Source organism: Babylonia areolata, chromosome 10 (genome assembly GCF_041734735.1).
Source record: "Babylonia areolata isolate BAREFJ2019XMU chromosome 10, ASM4173473v1, whole genome shotgun sequence".
Lineage (NCBI taxonomy): Eukaryota > Metazoa > Mollusca > Gastropoda > Neogastropoda > Buccinidae > Babylonia > Babylonia areolata.
In genome coordinates this window covers 16,767,293-16,784,457 of record NC_134885.1, presented here as the reverse complement: position 1 = coordinate 16,784,457, position 17,165 = coordinate 16,767,293, and the positions used below count along the sequence as shown (strand labels likewise).

Sequence of the window (17,165 nt, the reverse complement as noted above, 5' to 3'; positions counted from 1 at the left end):
TGCTTTTTCATACTCTACACCACTCCACTCACACCTTTTATCAACACTGGATGACAGAAAACAAACTGAAACTAAATGATAATAAAACAAGTCCTCAGGCACCCTCCATCAGTAGATTTCCCTGCCTTCCACTGTCAACCTCTGAAACTCTTCTATCTCTTTCTGTGATCATGTACGTGACCTTGGCTTTTTCCTCAATAAAGATCTTTCCATGCAGTATCACATCAGCAAAACCTGTCAAGCGGCCTTTTTTGAACTCGGCTCCATACACCACTACCTCACACTTGATGCAACCAAAACACTAGTTAGTTCATGCACACTCTCTAGATTAGACTATTGCAACTCTCTTCTCATCTTCTCATGGGTTGTCCACAAACACTCCTCAGACCAATATAACAGGTACAAAACTCCACTGCCAAAATGATTTATAAAGCAAAAAGATCCACATACTGCACTTCCCTTCTAAAAGAGTTGCACTGGTTACCCATAGAGCAAAGAATCAAATACAAAGCCGCTTGTCTCTGCTACCGTGTCATATCTGGAACTGCACCCCAATACCTCTCTGACATCTTTCAAATCTGTACCCTCCCATTTTCTTCGTTCTGCTGCCGATGATAGAACCTTCCACGTTTCAAAATACAAAATAGAACAGCACGGTGGTCGAGCCTTTTCATCATCTGCTGTTCAGATATGGAACTCTTTGCCTCGCCACGTCCATCACAGCCCTTCACTGCCTTCCTTTAAATCTAACCTCAAGACTTTCCTCTTCCAGCAGCATTTTTTCTAGACCTTCTCTCATACATGAAAGTAGTTAGTTGATTGTGTAGGTATATTTGTAACACTGTATTGTGTGTGTGTCGAATGGACGGATGCATGCATGCATGCATTTAAGTATGTATGTATGTATGTTTGTATTGTACGTACAAATATGTTTATTGTGCATGATTGCAAGTTGAGGACTGAGCGTGTTTCGTATGCGTATGTGTGTGGATTGCAAAGCACTTTGTGCAATGACGAAATCGCTGATAAATGTCCAGTTATTATTATTATTCAATATTCAATGAAATAAGTCACTGGCACGAAATAAATGAAGAAAAATAATGCTCAATGAAATCAGACATTAAACAAAATAGATATTTGGCCTAATACTCCCAGTAAAGAGGGCTGTGGATATGTATTTTAGTTCAATCAGTCATTAAACAAATTATAAATTAGGTCCAATATACTCAGTAAGAGGGCTCTGGACATGTATATTTAGTGAAATCAATTGTTAAACGAAATAGAAATTAGGCCTACTACACCCAGTAAAGAGGGCTCAGGACATGTTATTTCAGTTAAATCAGTCATTAGACAAAATATAAGTAGGTCCGAAGTGACTCAGCAGCAGTGCAGGGTCTCCTCTGGTGTGTGGCCTCTGCCGACCTAACATCGATGGTTCCCTGTGGACTGCCGACGCTGAAACTGCGACGGACAAACCCGGGTGTGGCCGTGTATGGGGGAATCTAAATGAGCGGCATGGGAGTAATGCCACTGAAACGGTGCAGATGATGGGGCAGCAAAAAAAAAGAAAAAAAAAAGTGGGTCCAGTATACTCCGAAAAGAGGGCTCTGTACATGTATTTTCAGAAATCATTTAGGAAACAAAATATAAATTAGGTCTAATACAATCAGTAAAGAGGGCTCTGGACATGCATTTCTAGTTAAATCATTGATTAAACAAAATTTGAATTTGGTGTAATGCAGTCAGTAAAGAGGGCTGTGGGCATGTACACCATTTTAGTCAACCAGTCATTTAAGTGAAGTTGAAATAAGGTTCAATACACTCACTGAAGAGGACTGTGTGCCCTGAACATGAGGAACATTGGATGGAGCAAGAGGTCAGTTTCTGGATCAAAACTTAAAGTTCACTTGCTTTGTCCTCATTCTTCATCCTTTGCAGCTCTCGCCCAAGATCAAGAACGATGGAGTCCTACTCATTGATGATTACTGGTGCAGGAATTTGGCAATAGCACTTGGCGACTGATGGTGCAATATAGTCATAGTGGTTGTGTTTGTGTTGCACAGCATCAAGTAAACAGGACCTCCACTAGTGCTGAGCTTGAGTAGACATCGTTATACTAAGTCTTTGCCACCTAGCACCAGATTCTCGCTACTGGGAATGGGGGTCAGCACATACACCTCTCGTTGCAGCAGCACAGCACTGGCATATATATTGTAGTGGCCCACTTGCCAAACTACATTTCCCTCACATGATGTGTTTTGTCACCATCATCAATGTATACCTACTGAGCATACACACTAGGGTGTTGGCCAGTCAAGTCACAAGCTGTCTTGACTCAGCATGGAAGCCTTCTGTGCCATGCAGTTCCTTCGAGAGACAGCGGAAAATTCCGGTCACTGAGTTGTGATATCTGACAGTATATTAGAATTTTTAGGTACTCCTGGGGACGGGACTAAGCGCCATCAGCAATGACATGATGCTGTATCCGGAGAGAAGCTCCTGGGGAAGGGATCTATGATGGTATACATGATGCTCGGTATATCCGGAGTTGGATGTTTCTGGGGACAAGAAAAATATGACCGGTATAAGCGATGTCCCATGTATCAGATTAGTTTTTTACTAAATTTTAGTCATGTCAAAGAAGGTCGTCGGCTGGGAAATTGTTTACTATGACAGTACAAGCGATGTCTTGATACAACCAGTGGCCTGTATAGACGGAGTGTACTGTGAATGGTCTGATTCTGAAGAGTCTTCAACAACCATGTCGCAAAATTTTGAAAACAAATCATGATAAATAATACAATAATCAAGAGTACTATACATAAAGTTATAGTAGTTGATCACCAAACATGTTAAGAAAATTATAGGATTGGTTCAAGTCAAGGAAGCATTCCTCCAGTGTTTCAATACTATATCCATTGTCATTATTTTTGCATTTGGTGTTGTGAGGTGGAACATGTGTGCAAATCCAAAAGATATTCATTTCAGTTTCAGATAAGTTCTTATCAGTATCCTAAGTCACTTAATTATCTGATTTGAATTCAGTTTGAGAAACAAAGCTGGAAAAGAACTTTTTAACTAAAACAATGACACCTCCTGAGAATCTGCCTTGAAGAGAGAGTTTCTTTGCATTAGAATTATATATAATATAATTATGGAATACTGTTGACTCCAGATTTGTACCCAAAAACATTTCACTTGAACAAAATCATGAGATTTTATGTACTGAATCATCATTTTCTAGTTTTGAAAGTAAAGCATATTTCTTGAAATAAAGGAATAACTTGAGCATTATTTACATTACATACATTACCCAGTATGTGTTTATGAGTTTTGTTTTCTTTACATTGCTTACATTTCACTTTGTCCTACCCATTCTCAACACTGGCCCAGCTGATGTCCTATTTTGGAGGGGAGGTCTGCTGGGCCCGTGACTGATCCGTCCCCTGTCTTCACTGCACTGACTGCACTCCCCATACTGCATGCATCTGTAACTTTCAAGAATGCTGTTCTTGCTGGCTGCACTCTGCTTGGGGCACTGTTTGGGGATGTACACCTGGACTGCCTGACATCTTCCTGGGCTTGTTTCTTTTAAGTGGTCACACTGTCTGTGTCACCGGAGGTGTTCTGATTTCATTGTTCTGTCAGGTCTTTTGTCTGCAAGTCTTTCTGAGTAGAATCTACCATCTGTTGTGTTTCCTGTCTTCTGTGCAATATTGGTGCAACTGTTCTCTGCTGATGTCCCCAGGGTCACCATGCATGTCTCCTGTGTTTCCCACTTTATCCCCTGATTCCACATCACTGTCTTCTAGGTTTATCCCCTGTTTCCTCACATTTGTCCTCAAAGGATCCGCCTTCCTCATTTTTTGAGTCAACCTGACAGATATATCTTTAATGGAAGTCAAAGTATCAGCATCCTATGGTATAATGACCTCTGCATTGTTTTTTTCATCACTTTCATCAATACTGTAAATGGTAGGTTTGCAGCTGCAACCTTTCCCATTACTTGTACAGTCATTATGGCAGTCTTCTTTGACATCCCTGATAATGCCATCAGTCAGTGGAGCATCTCTGTCACTGTTCAGAGTCAGTCACATGGTCAAATTCAGTCATATTGTAAAAGGTTTCACGTTGTCTCTGTCCTTGCTGTTTGCTCAGTGTCTTACATGTGTATCCACCTGCTGTTTGTTGTGAGTTCCTTGTTGTCTGTCCATATAGGGCAATGGTTCTACTTCTACCCCAGATTCTCATGGCTGCAGGACATGTGACCTCGAACCACAGGTCTGGCATGATGACTGTCACCTGGGAACCTGTCCCTACTGTGTGGTTGTCATTGTTGCAGCCTCACCTGGTCTGCTTTCAGTTTACTGGAGCGGTGGTGCTGTTCCTAGGTCTGTCAAACCCGTCGTTCCAATTTCTGGTATGGAACATTTTCTGATCTTGTTGACGGTGCCTTTGATGTTCATTCTGTAACCCCAAACCATGATGTCTTCTGTCATCTTCTCTCCCCTCACTGTGCTCAATCCTTTGATCTCCACGGTGTAGCTGGGGCCACTCTTTGCCCAGCAGAACCTGGCAGTCTTCCTGGGTGTCCTGCTGATGGTGAGGATATCGCCATTAAGCACTGTGTCATGACTGTGTAAGTCTGTCCTCCACGTGCAGCCATCTGTTGAGGAAGTAGGTCACTTTGCCTGACCTTGATGTTGTTTCTTAGTTGTGCGTTTTCAGCTCCCGGTCTCTGAGGATGAACATCTTGTCTTCCTACAAGCAGAGCTGCATCATGAGTGGGCAAGGAGAGTTGTTTTGATGTGGACTGCCCAGCCAATAGGCATGTTTAATGTCCGTTGTCTGCCATACTTCTTTATTCCCAGAATGAAAGTTTAAAATGTCCTCTACCAACTCTACATTGGATCATTATGAGTATATCCTAAATCTCTGCAGCTTCTAGTTTTTCTTCCAGACAATCGCAGCGCTCCAGGGTACAATCTCAGTCTTCTTGCAGTTCCAGGATTTCTCTTGCATTTTTCTCCACACACTTTTTCACTTAACCTTTTTCTCCAGTTTAACAATGAAAATGTTCTTGGATTCAAAACTTCTCCAACATTTTATGTATGTTCGAAGAGTGGAGCTGGAATTCGTTCATCAGCTTTGAAAATCTCCTGTCAACAAACTGTATTATGCTTTCTTCAAGTCCTGGGTTCAGCTCAACATCTCTGCACAAAATAAGTAAAGTGCACAGGCAATACGCCAGTCTACATGACATACGCAAAGGCACGCACAAGAGCATATTGTTCACTTGTGTTCAAGATGAACAAGTGATGGTAAGAAAATGGCTTCTCATGAGTCAATGACTTGATAAGAACTATAGAAAAACCAATTTGCAAATAACCAATAAACTATTCCATTTCTAGGTCCAGAACTTTTCCAGATTTTACACTGTACATAATTTCTTTGTCTGCAAACTTGACATCTAATGTCATTATCATCAACTTCAAATGGAGATGATAATGTGAAAGTGAGAGGGAGAAGACCAGTTTCACGGAAGGGAAGAAGCATCAAATGTCAGCCTTTGTTTAACGTTTAACTTGAAAAATTTATTTGTGCTGGGATGGAGGAAGGTGGTGATAAGTATGAGGGTTTGAGTTTAAAAATCTCTTATTACTGCTCATGATGGCTATTTTGTTCCTCCAACCTGTGATGTATCAGTACAAGCTCCAGAGGAAGCTGGTGAAGAACTACTGAAATATGGAGTGAGACTAACCACTTGTTAAAGGATGCCTCTTGTCAGTTTTTTTTTTTTTTAATCAAACTTTGAGGTGTTCGAAGGTCACTGTCAAGTTTATTACCCTCGAAAACAGAGTATGGCTGCCGACATGGCGGGGTAAAAATGGTTATACATGTAAAAGCCCACTCGTGTACATACAAGTGAACGTGGGAGTTGCAGCCCACGAATGAAGAAGTAGTTTATTGACCTATTGGCTGGCACCCTTAGGTCAAATTGTTCAGGGTTTGGGGCTTGATTTGATGATAGTTGCATTGTTAGAGGGGCGTGATATTTGGGATTGAAGGTTATTCTCTGCCTGGATTAATGTATTATCTATTGCTTGCAGTGCCGAGAGCTGTACTTTAGCGTGAAGGAAGCCATGGAGAAGGCAGCCTCAAGAAACAGTGGACGTATCCCTGGTGAGCTGAAAAAAATTTATTTTGAAGTCATCTATACTATTGCTTGTTCATAAACATGTACTGTTCATAGTTAAAAACAAAGATAATCAGCTTTTAACAGTGATCCATGCTTTCGACTGATAATGATCACAGTTTGACAAATTGTTTTACTATTAATTGTTTGCTCGTTTTGTTTGTTTGTTTGTGGTCGTGTGTATCTGCACATACCCATTTGTATTTCAGTAACTGAGATAAAAATCATTGGGCCCATTACTCAGAACCCCCCACCCCCAATCCCTCCCATCTTTCTTGCGCCAATTTCAAAATGCATGTAGTAGAAAGGAATATTGATTAGTTCTATCAATGAAAATGAAGGGTTTTTTTTTTTTGTTTGTTTGTTTGTAGTGTCTATTTGCTCAGCTCTTCACACTTCAAACATGACAAACCAGCAATTACAAACCCAAGATTTGTTTGTCTGGCATTATCAGTACATTGTTTCATGTACATGTACAAGAATGTGAGAGCTAGGCGGAAACTTGGAAATGCACTGTTCTATTTATTTAAAGCATAAAAGACCTAAAGGGCTATTCCTGAGATCCATGCAGATCCGGGGAGAATATGGGAAAGGGGGTAACGCTAATATATTTGACAACAAAATTGTGGAAAAAATACTGCCACTTCCTTGATTTCATTTGTCCAGATAATGAAAGGCCCATTTCTCATCTGTTCTTTCTTGATCCAGTGAACTCTTGTGCCAAACATTTTTGTGTTTCCTCGATCAGGAAGTCAAATATGATGTTGTTTTAGTCAAATTAAGAGGTTCTTGTCACTATGAATATAAAAAAAAAATAAAAAAATAAAAAAACATCAGCAAAAACAAGATTCACTCCAGAGTTTGGGGGTGTACTGCTGTGCCAATATCCTGATGTGGTTTTCATACATAATTTTGACAGGAAACACACACACACACACACACACACACACACACACACACACACACACACACACAGATGCATGCACACACAGGTGCATGCACATACATTATACCATCACTTACATGCACATAGACACTCCGTTCCCCATCCCCACACAGATACATACAGATGCATACACAGATGCGTACAGACACATGCACACATATACAGTTGAACACACAGATACACTTGCGCCCAAATACACCCACATGCACGCACACACACACACACACATACATGCACACAGACACATACACAGACACACACACACACACACACACACACACATGCACGCATGCAATTTCTATTGAAATGATTAAGCATCTACCAGATAAATAGATAACATTCTTCTTAATATATTCAAACGATGTTGGGACATGGATGTTCTCCCTAAAATCTGGAAGGAGTCAATAATAGTTCCAATCTGTGCATAAACAAGGCAAACCAAAAACACACATTGGAAGTTACAGACCTATAGCACAGGGGCACACTTTTCTGCCCACTCATACCAGCACGGCAGATGCTGCATTCAAGCCCGTTAGTTTGGCCCATCACCTTGCTTGAGTAGAGATCAGCATCGACTTCTCAAACAGTTGGTGTTGGAAAGCACTTTCTGCACTTGGTCTTCCCTGCCTGACCCTTTCAGTCTCAACACACAACCACTGCTGTGGTTACAGATGGGCATTCCTTCTCAAACACAGTCTTTCCAATAAGACACTTCCAGGGGTTTCTAGCCTAGACAGGCTATCCCGTCACATCCATCCGGATTCCTTACATTTCAGCAGAACCTGCATGGTGGACACATTCATCCCTCAAGCACACAGCAGCCGTTTCCTGATTTACCCATGCTGATTGGTGTCCTCCTAGGACTAGTATATGATAATCAGTCATGTACAACATTGACCATCAGAACAGCAGAGGAGGCAACTGCTGTCCTGACTACCCAGGCTGGAATTTGATAATAGTAGAGAGTGTTTTGCCCAAGTTGCATCCCCACTCTCTCGATCAAGAGGGCCTCAGGACTGTCACCATTGGGACAAATCCCAAAGGCTAGTTAGCCCCCAAGACTACAGCACTAAGTCCCAGTGCAATTTGACTTCTAGCCTGAGAGACATAGTCCTCATGAAAGACTAAGCAGCAAACGATTTCCAATTGCAATTAAGAAACCACTGATAATACAGCTCTCACTTTGCTGTTGGCCAAACTGTAAACGTATGTCAGATCATTGATTTGATGTAAGTGGCCAGTACAACACATCTAAAGCCACTTTTCTCCCTGCACCCGCCCCGCTCCATCCCAGACTTAGTGCGCACCACATAGACCCAGAGGCCTGTCATGGATCTGGTCCCCTTTCTCACTAAAGTACCTTCAGCAAAACTTTTCCCCATGGAAACCCTCTTCCATTAGGAATTCCACCACAGAATGAGACTCAGTGACCTGGAGGCACATGAAGTGCACTCCCACAGCCTGATCCAACCCAGCCATTGACTGCCGACAACTTTCTGCAGGTTGCTCCAACATGCCACACTCAGGTAGAGAAGCCACCAAACCTTCTGTCTGCCCCTTCGTGATGGTACCTGCCTGGGCAATTACACAGCCATGTCCCAGAGACACCAGGGACCTCAAGTCTCTTGTTGCCAAATGTCTGCCATTCTATGCTTAGGCAACATGCCAGTGCTGTTTTTTGGCAGCAATAAAAAAGTGGGGGGTGGGGCGCGCCCATCACCTGTCAACTCGCATGGAGGATCTCTACAGATCTGGCTGTCACGCCAAAGGCAAGCCCTATCTTCGAGCCCCATCGCCTGTGGCGAGTGGTGTTGCCAACTCACCCACTCAAACTCGGACCCCTTAGCGCATGCCCCCTCAGCCAGACCTCACGAAGTCAGAGCATAGTCCTCTTCCCTTGCCTTTGCCCATTCAGCATGGCTACAAGACATGGAGGCTGCTTACTGGAAAAACCCTGCTACCTTCATTGATTTCTACTTGAGGGACGTCTATCGCTTAAGGGATGATGGTTCAAGAGGCATCACCTCTGCATTGGTCGCAGAACAGGCCATCGCAGCGCACTGACAATAGAACAAATGAGCCCTCCACCTTGTCATGCCATTCTGCACTAGTTTTAAGTATGTAATTAAAAGGAAATTTTCTTCCTAAAATTACGTTTAAGTAACATACTTACCATGACCCACATTTAAGACCCTTTCGTTCCTTCCCGCTTTCTGTTCTTCCTGCACACTGCGCTGGTTGCGGCGAATTGCCGTAAAAAGAGGGCGCTAGTCAGGAATGCACAGGGGAGGTAACCTAATTCAGGAGGTTATCGGCCATAGCCACTTTTGTTTTCTCCACATAGGCGGGTAGTAGTTTGCACAGGACAGGAATCAGACCCCTGCTGGAGTCTGCAGTAGTGGGTCATGGTAAGTATGTTACTTAAACATAATTTTAGGAAGAAAGTGTCCTTTTTCACTATTTCTTGAATGGGAGCAGTGTAAAGCTACCTTTGACATTGATTATATAGATTTATCCAAGAACCGGTCACCATTTCTGTTAAAGACTGAAGTACTCTCCCAACTGGAAAATCAATATACAAATTATGTAAAAATGTACACAGATAAATCTATTCTTGAAAATGGAAATTCAGAAGTGGCTTTTGTAATTCATTCATTTAGAATAGAAAAATTATACTTTATTGGTAGACAGTATTTCATTTTTACAGCTGAAGTTATAGCCATACTTATGGCCTTGAATTATATTTCAGACCTTCAGAAAACTGTATGTGAGATTTTATTTTGTGTAGACTTGAAATCAGTATTACAAGCTATTAAGACTCCAGATTTAAAGAAGCGAATTGAGATGACAGTGGAAATAAAACATATTATTCATCAATTGACAAAACAGGGCATTAATATAACTTTCTGCCAGGTACCTTCGCACTGTGGAATATCTTCAAATGAATGGGTAGACCAAGCAGCTAGAAGAGTAGCACGTAATTTAAACTTTTTATTGACTCACTTGTGTAAACAAAGTGAGTCAATGTTTTAACCTGGTGTTCGGTTGTCTGTGTGTGTGTGTGTGTCCCCGTGGTAAACTTTAACATTGCCATTTCCTCTGCAAATACTTTGTCAGTTGACACCAAATTAGGCATAAAAATAGGAAAAATTCAGTTCTTTCCAGTCATCTTGTTTAAAACAATATTGCACCTCTGGGATGGGCACAAGAAAATAAAAAGAGAAACCAAATTATATGCAAACTGAATTTACTGTTATATTTATACTTTTTTTTTATTCTCTAAACTTGGCACTTTGATCTGATATTCTGACACAGCATCAAGAGCAGTCATTTTTGACTCACTTGTGTAAACAAAGTGAGTCTATGTTTTAACCCGGTGTTCGGTTGTCTGTGTGTGTGTGTGTGTGCGTGCGCGCGCGCGTCTGTGTGTCCGTGGTAAACTTTATCATTGCCATTTTCTCTGCAAATACTTTGTCAGTTGACACCAAATTTGTCATAAAAATAGGAAAAATTCAGTTCTTTCCAGTCATCTTGTTTAAAACAATATTGCACCTCTGGGATGGGCACCAAAAAAAATTTTTTTAAAGAAGCCAAATTATATGCAAACTGAATTTACTGTTGTTGTTTTTTTTTTTTTTTTGTTTTGTTTTGTTTTTTTAATTCTCTAAACTTGGCACTTTGATCTGATATTCTGACACAGCATCAAGAGTACTCATTTTTATAATTTAATGCTGGGGGGGGCGGGGGGAGGGGGGGGGGGCTAATTTGCTTTAAACTGATCTTTCTCATCTTAACTCACTCCATGCCAAGAGTTTTTGCCCTTGCGAATCCCAGAAAACCCAGGGTTTGTATAGGATGGGGAAAAAAATTCTCAAAAACCCCCCAAATAAACACCCAGACAATTGAAATTTAGTATGTGTATTCAGTGAATGTTGTTCCATATTTGGGCAAAAAATTAAATTATTTACTCACCATCTTGTTGTTGATCATGGTATCCATTTTTTGTGTATTTTGTAGCATTTTTGCACCCATCAGAAAGGTATACCAAGTGTCCTTGAACAGCTTTCAGATGTTCCACATCACATCCTAACACTATTTCAGGAACTGAAGACCTAGTACATGCAATGAAGTATGAACAGATGGTGGAGAAAGTTGAAATTCACGCACACAAAAATAATATTGTCTCTACATAAAAAAGGGAGTTCACTGTTCACAAAAACCTGATGTATTATCACTGACAGTAGTCTTGTCTGGAGTGAAAAAGCTCATGGCAGGTGATGTTGAGTCCTGGGCACAGCTTCAGGCACAGTGGAACTGCACATTTTGGACACCGGTTTGGCAGTTTGGTGTCTTGGTGTGTTGCGGCGCTTGAATAGGTCTTCACAGACCTTGCACTTGCAGTAGCTGGTCACTCATATCCACTCCAGCCATGTTGGTGATGTAGTCTTGTACTGCAGCTGGCTTCTGTCTTTCAGGACAGTGTTGTGTTGTCACACTGACCATGGTAGTTGGCAGCATGACTGTTAGCACATGAACTGGCTTTTTGTCCTGCCACTAGCACAGCAACATGACCTGCAACCATACACACACACAAATGATCATGCAGGTCTGACTCTTTCTTCTTATTGTTGTTTAAATTATTTGTTTGCTTATTCCCTTGTTTATTCTAAATATTTATGTGAATGGAAGCATAATGTGGTAAGTTTTTCACATGTAGTCAAAGAAAACCACCTTAAATTTTTTTTTTTTTTTACAATGTTACAAACAATAATGGCAGTGTCATCAGTATTAGTACTATTACTGTCATTTCTATAGCACCTTGTTCTACAAATAAACTCCATGTTATTGTAAAACAGAAAAATAAGTAAACATATGCATGCAATCACACACACACACACACACACACACACACACACACACATATATATATATATATATATATATATATATAATACACACACACTCACCATTTTCAGTCCAATCACTGGTAAAAACACCAGCAAAGTCGTCCGTTTCCTCAGTAATTTCGTTGTCAGTGTCGGTCAGCTGGCACATGGTCAGGACTCGCTTTCCTCTCCAATGTAAACACCCTCTTCAGCGGCCGAATCTAATTCTAGTTCATTGGGATATGGTTCAAAATCACTGTCCAACGAATCGACATTATCTCCTTCAACATCGGAGCCTTCAGTTCGGATCATTTCCAAAGTAGCTTCAACGCTGTGTTGTGTTTGACCTCTCTTACCATGTCGAACACTTCGACGCGACGCCATCTTGTCAAACAACTTGCAGAGCTGACTGAGGGTATGCTTCGTTGTCGTCTGCTAATGAGCGTGTCACTAAACGCACGCAATGTGTGTGAATGAAAAGTTGGCCGGAGATAACTTAAGAATCAGTTCTGCTTTGGAGTTTCGTATCCGCCACGTCACTCCAATAGCGCGACTTTTCAAAATCCAAATCCGCATATGCGGACATTGGCATCCAACGCATTGTCCGACGACATCCGCATATGCGGACAATGGCAGCGAGTGAGTTAAACATTACATTTTGAAATTATACTCAATACATAAAAAGCTTGTGTGTTTTACTCTCAGTGTACAGGGTTTTCACTGTGTTCATTCGCCCAAGTGGTCTTTTTCGGAAAATACTAAAATCAATACTACGAGTGGACTTTATAGATCTATTGGCTGAGCCCAGAAGGTCATGGGCAAAAATCAATTGCGTACACATATTTATACATATTCAAAGCGTGTGCTCATATTCCTCACGAATACGAAGGACGCCATTTTGTTTCAAGTTGTTGACCTGCCCTTTCAATCCTATATTCAATTGACAGTACACGATAACGTGATGGAAATTTGGAGAAGGAGACCGTTAAATATTTATTCAGAGAAAGATTTGTGAACGCCTCATGACTTAACTGGATTATGCCCAAAACTGCCATAAAAAATATCAACAAAATCAGTCGGAATTCACAGTTTAAAATAATAAACCATGAGAGTTAATACCCTTGATGAAACGTCTTGACTTTTCTCAAAATGAAGTCCTTTTCACTTCATACGATGTTTAGAAGTACTTGTACTTGGCTGTACATGTTATTAGTTTAACAAAATACTCAATTTTCATATCAACTTTAAAACTATAAAACTAGAATGAACATAAAAGAGAAATTGAATCAACCGTGTCGAACATTCCCAGCGGGTGTAACTAAACTTGTACTTTGGTGTCATATACTGTACCATGTCAAACTGATGCAAACTAGGCCTATCAGTTTGCTCTGCTTGGCCAAATTTCGTGTGGCTAACGGTGAAAAGACGCCCCTCTTTGCCTGGCCCACTCTTAGCCAATCAAACGCCTCTAAAAGCTATAAGCGCTGAATCATTCCTTTGGCCAAGGCTGTCCACGCCATCTTGTCAGGTTTTTTAAAACTAGAATGAACATAAAAGAGAAATTGAATCAACCGTGTCGAACATTCCCAGCGGGTGTAACTAAACTTGTACATCTATCTAGATCCAGAGAAAACGGCTAAATGTTGCAGTGTGAGGCTAAAGGTTGCAGTGTGATTGCGGCAATAGCCACGTCGTCTCCTTTATCGCGAGCTTAAAAAGAATTTTTAATTGCCCTTAAAGATTTTTTGAATGCCCAAGATACACCAAAATAAATGATTTAAACAGTGTTCTCACTGCAAATACCGCATTTGATTTATCGTCCTTAAAAAAGCCTGTTTAAATGATACATTTTTGAACGTCACTTAAGGAGCCACGATAGTGTATTGGGTAAGACAGTTTCTTCTCACCCGAACACGTGGGGTTTGAATCTGCCTTCAGGACTTTTTTTTTTTTAATTTTTTTTTACCCAAAGCTGTATAACAAATACAGAACTCATTTTAACGATTAGATTTTTTTTTTTTTTAAGTGTATCACAAGTGAGTCTTGAAGGCCTTGCCTCTCTTGTTTCTTATGATAGACTTATTTCATTCACTCTAATACGAACATCAACACTTTCTTGCACTTATAATTACAAGCACTCCCTTATTTCATTCACTCTAATACGAACATCAACACTTTCTTGCACTTATAATTACAAGCACTCCCTCTCTCTCATCCACTACCTCTCTTCTTTCTGTCTAATAACACTTCTTGTGAATAGATGTTAAACTGAAGATTTCACACACACACACACACACACACACACACACACACACACGCATGCACATACAGATGCACACACACACACACACACACACACACACACACACATATACACAGACACTCCCCCACGCCACAGACACATACAGACACATATGCGGATGCACACACACATATACAGTTGCACACACAGACACACATGTACACATATGCACACACACACACACACTTATAAACGCATGCACACACGCGCATGCACACATATACGCATGCGCGCATGAGCGCACATACGCACGTGCGCGCGCACGCACACACACACTCACACACACACACACACACACATACACACACATACATATTTTCCATTCCTGTATTGTTCCTTGGGCCATTAGTTACTTTATCAAAGTTTGTGCAATCAGTAAATAAAATGTAAAACTGTTCGATGTCAATGCTTTTTGTTAGCTCAAATTTTGTCAGCCGATATTGCATCATTACAGTTCTTTGCTGCAGTAAGGTAAACATTATTTAGATCTGGGATCTATCACTGAAGTACCAAAGGTTCATCTGAATTACAATTATGAAATATGTTTTGCCCAAACATGCATGCAGCCTGTGTCTCTCATTTGAATGTTTATGCATTTCACAGTCACCATTGTTTTTGTTCCCATATGGCTGTATTTCTGTATTGGTTGACATCATTTGATGATTGAGCTTCCCGCCCTACGTTTCACAGTCACCATTGTTTTTGTTCCCATATGGCTGTATTTCTGTATTGGTTGACATCATTTGATGATTGAGCTTCCCGCCCTACGTTTCACAGTCACCATTGTTTTTGTTCCCATATGGCTGTATTTCTGTATTGGTTGACATCATTTGATGATTGAGCTTCCCGCCCTACGTTTCACAGTCACCATTGTTTTTGTTCCCATATGGCTGTATTTCTGTATTGATTGACATCATTTGATGATTGAGCTTTCCGTCCTACGTTTCACAGTCACCATTGTTTTTGTTCCCATATGGCTGTATTTCTGTATTGGTTGACATCATTTGATGATTGAGCTTTCCGTCCTACGTTTCACAGTCACCATTGTTTTTGTTCCCATATGGCTGTATTTCTGTATTGATTGACATCATTTGATGATTGAGCTTTCCGTCCTGCGTTTCACAGTCACCATTGTTTTTGTTCCCATATGGCTGTATTTCTGTAATGATTGACATCATTTGATGATTGAGCTTCCCGCCCTACGTTTCACAGTCACCATTGTTTTTGTTCCCATATGGCTGTATTTCTGTATTGATTGACATCATTTGATGATTGAGCTTCCCGCCCTCACTGTGTGTGTCTGTCTCTGTATGTGTAGTCATTAGTTGAAAAAATGGAGGGGGTTGGGGGGGAGGGTTGGTGATGTCAAATTAATCACAAAATCAGTGTGTTCAGTGTTCAGTGGGACCCATCCCTCTCTTCTTTCTCTCTCTCTGTGCCTCTCACACTGGCACCCCTCACCCCCTTCACAAACGCACTCATGTGCATGCATACACACTTCTTAACATCTCACTCACATCAGAGTCCAGGTAGAGGAAAATACAGTCCTGCAAAGTGAGGATCTTGCAGACATTCTGGCATTTTAGAATGTGCGAAAGCAGCAATATGAACATCCACCTCCAAGCCTAATATGCCAAGAATGCCCTATGCAGGGAGGATGAAAAAACAAAAATAGAACCCAAGGTCTTTTGGAGACCAGAGGCAGGCAGTGTGCAAACCCATCAGCAGCTGAGGGTGAAATTCAGATTTGTGTTTGAAAATAGTAATTGTCGATCTTGGAGGGAGTTTGCTCCTCATTAACCTCCAACACACCCAAGATTTTTCTTAAAAATCTTAAAGAAAATTAAAGTAAATGGAAATACACTTGTCCATCCTTACACCATTTAAAGCTGTCAGACACTTAATCACAGAAAAAAAGCAGGTGGTAATTTGTTTGCCTCCACAATCGAGTCAAAGTCTTTGTCATCCCATAAATTGGCCCTGTTCCACAAAACTAAAAGGCTCAAAGAAAAAACACCCTGCAACTTTTCATCTGACAATACAGAAAATTATAACCTTCCCTTGACTCTGCATGAATTAAAATCTGCCCTTTAAGCCTGTACTGATTCCTCTTCTGGACTGGACAGGATACATGAGGGAGGGTGTGCAGGCCCACTTTCATCGGATTTTTGTCGGGACTCCCCGGTTGTTTTTAGGGAGAACCACTTACGCATGCGCGTCTCCATTGCCAGTTTTGCTAGGTCACCGAAAGCCTCAAATTTCATCGTGGAAATTGCTTTTCCGATGACAGGATTTTGAACAATTTTTGATGAGTATTTTTGCAAGTTTACAAGCTATATTTGGTTTTATAATTACACCAATTATTTGCTTTAATCTTCTATGTGTACTTTGAGGGTTTTCTTGTCAAATCTCTACCATTAAGTATTCAAACTGATCTATTTAACATTCAGCACAGACCGTCACCCCCATCCTTCGACTTTGGTTTCACAGTTGCTAAGCCGAGACATATTTCCCCTTTCCCAACCCTTCCTAACTAATGACACCCCCACACTATGACAAACAAAAACAAGATAATACGGAGCCACAGATAAAGGAACACAAATATTTTACTCAAACAATCAGTTGTAACAAAAGTAAAAAAATATATATAAACAGTTGATCCGCACACCCTCGCACACACACGTAATTCACGAAATTAAGTCAGCCATGGCATTGGCACCAACAGTGACAGAATCGATGATGATGTCAGTGAAGACCGAAGTGAAGACTGAAGTGAAGACAACAATGACAAAGATGCAATGAAGACGATGATGATGACAAAGCAAAGGTGATGAT

The 17,165-nt window shown here is 40.9% G+C and overlaps 1 protein-coding gene across 1 annotated transcript in view; it reads left to right on the top strand.

The window, feature by feature from the left end:
* Positions 1 to 17,165, top strand: part of LOC143286832 (MAP kinase-activating death domain protein-like) — a 296,616-nt gene that overhangs the window by 171,527 nt on the left and 107,924 nt on the right. The window contains exon 29 of the mRNA XM_076594655.1: positions 6,111 to 6,183. Within this exon, the coding sequence (XP_076450770.1) occupies positions 6,111 to 6,183 (73 nt within the window). The remainder of the gene's footprint in view (positions 1 to 6,110; positions 6,184 to 17,165) is intronic.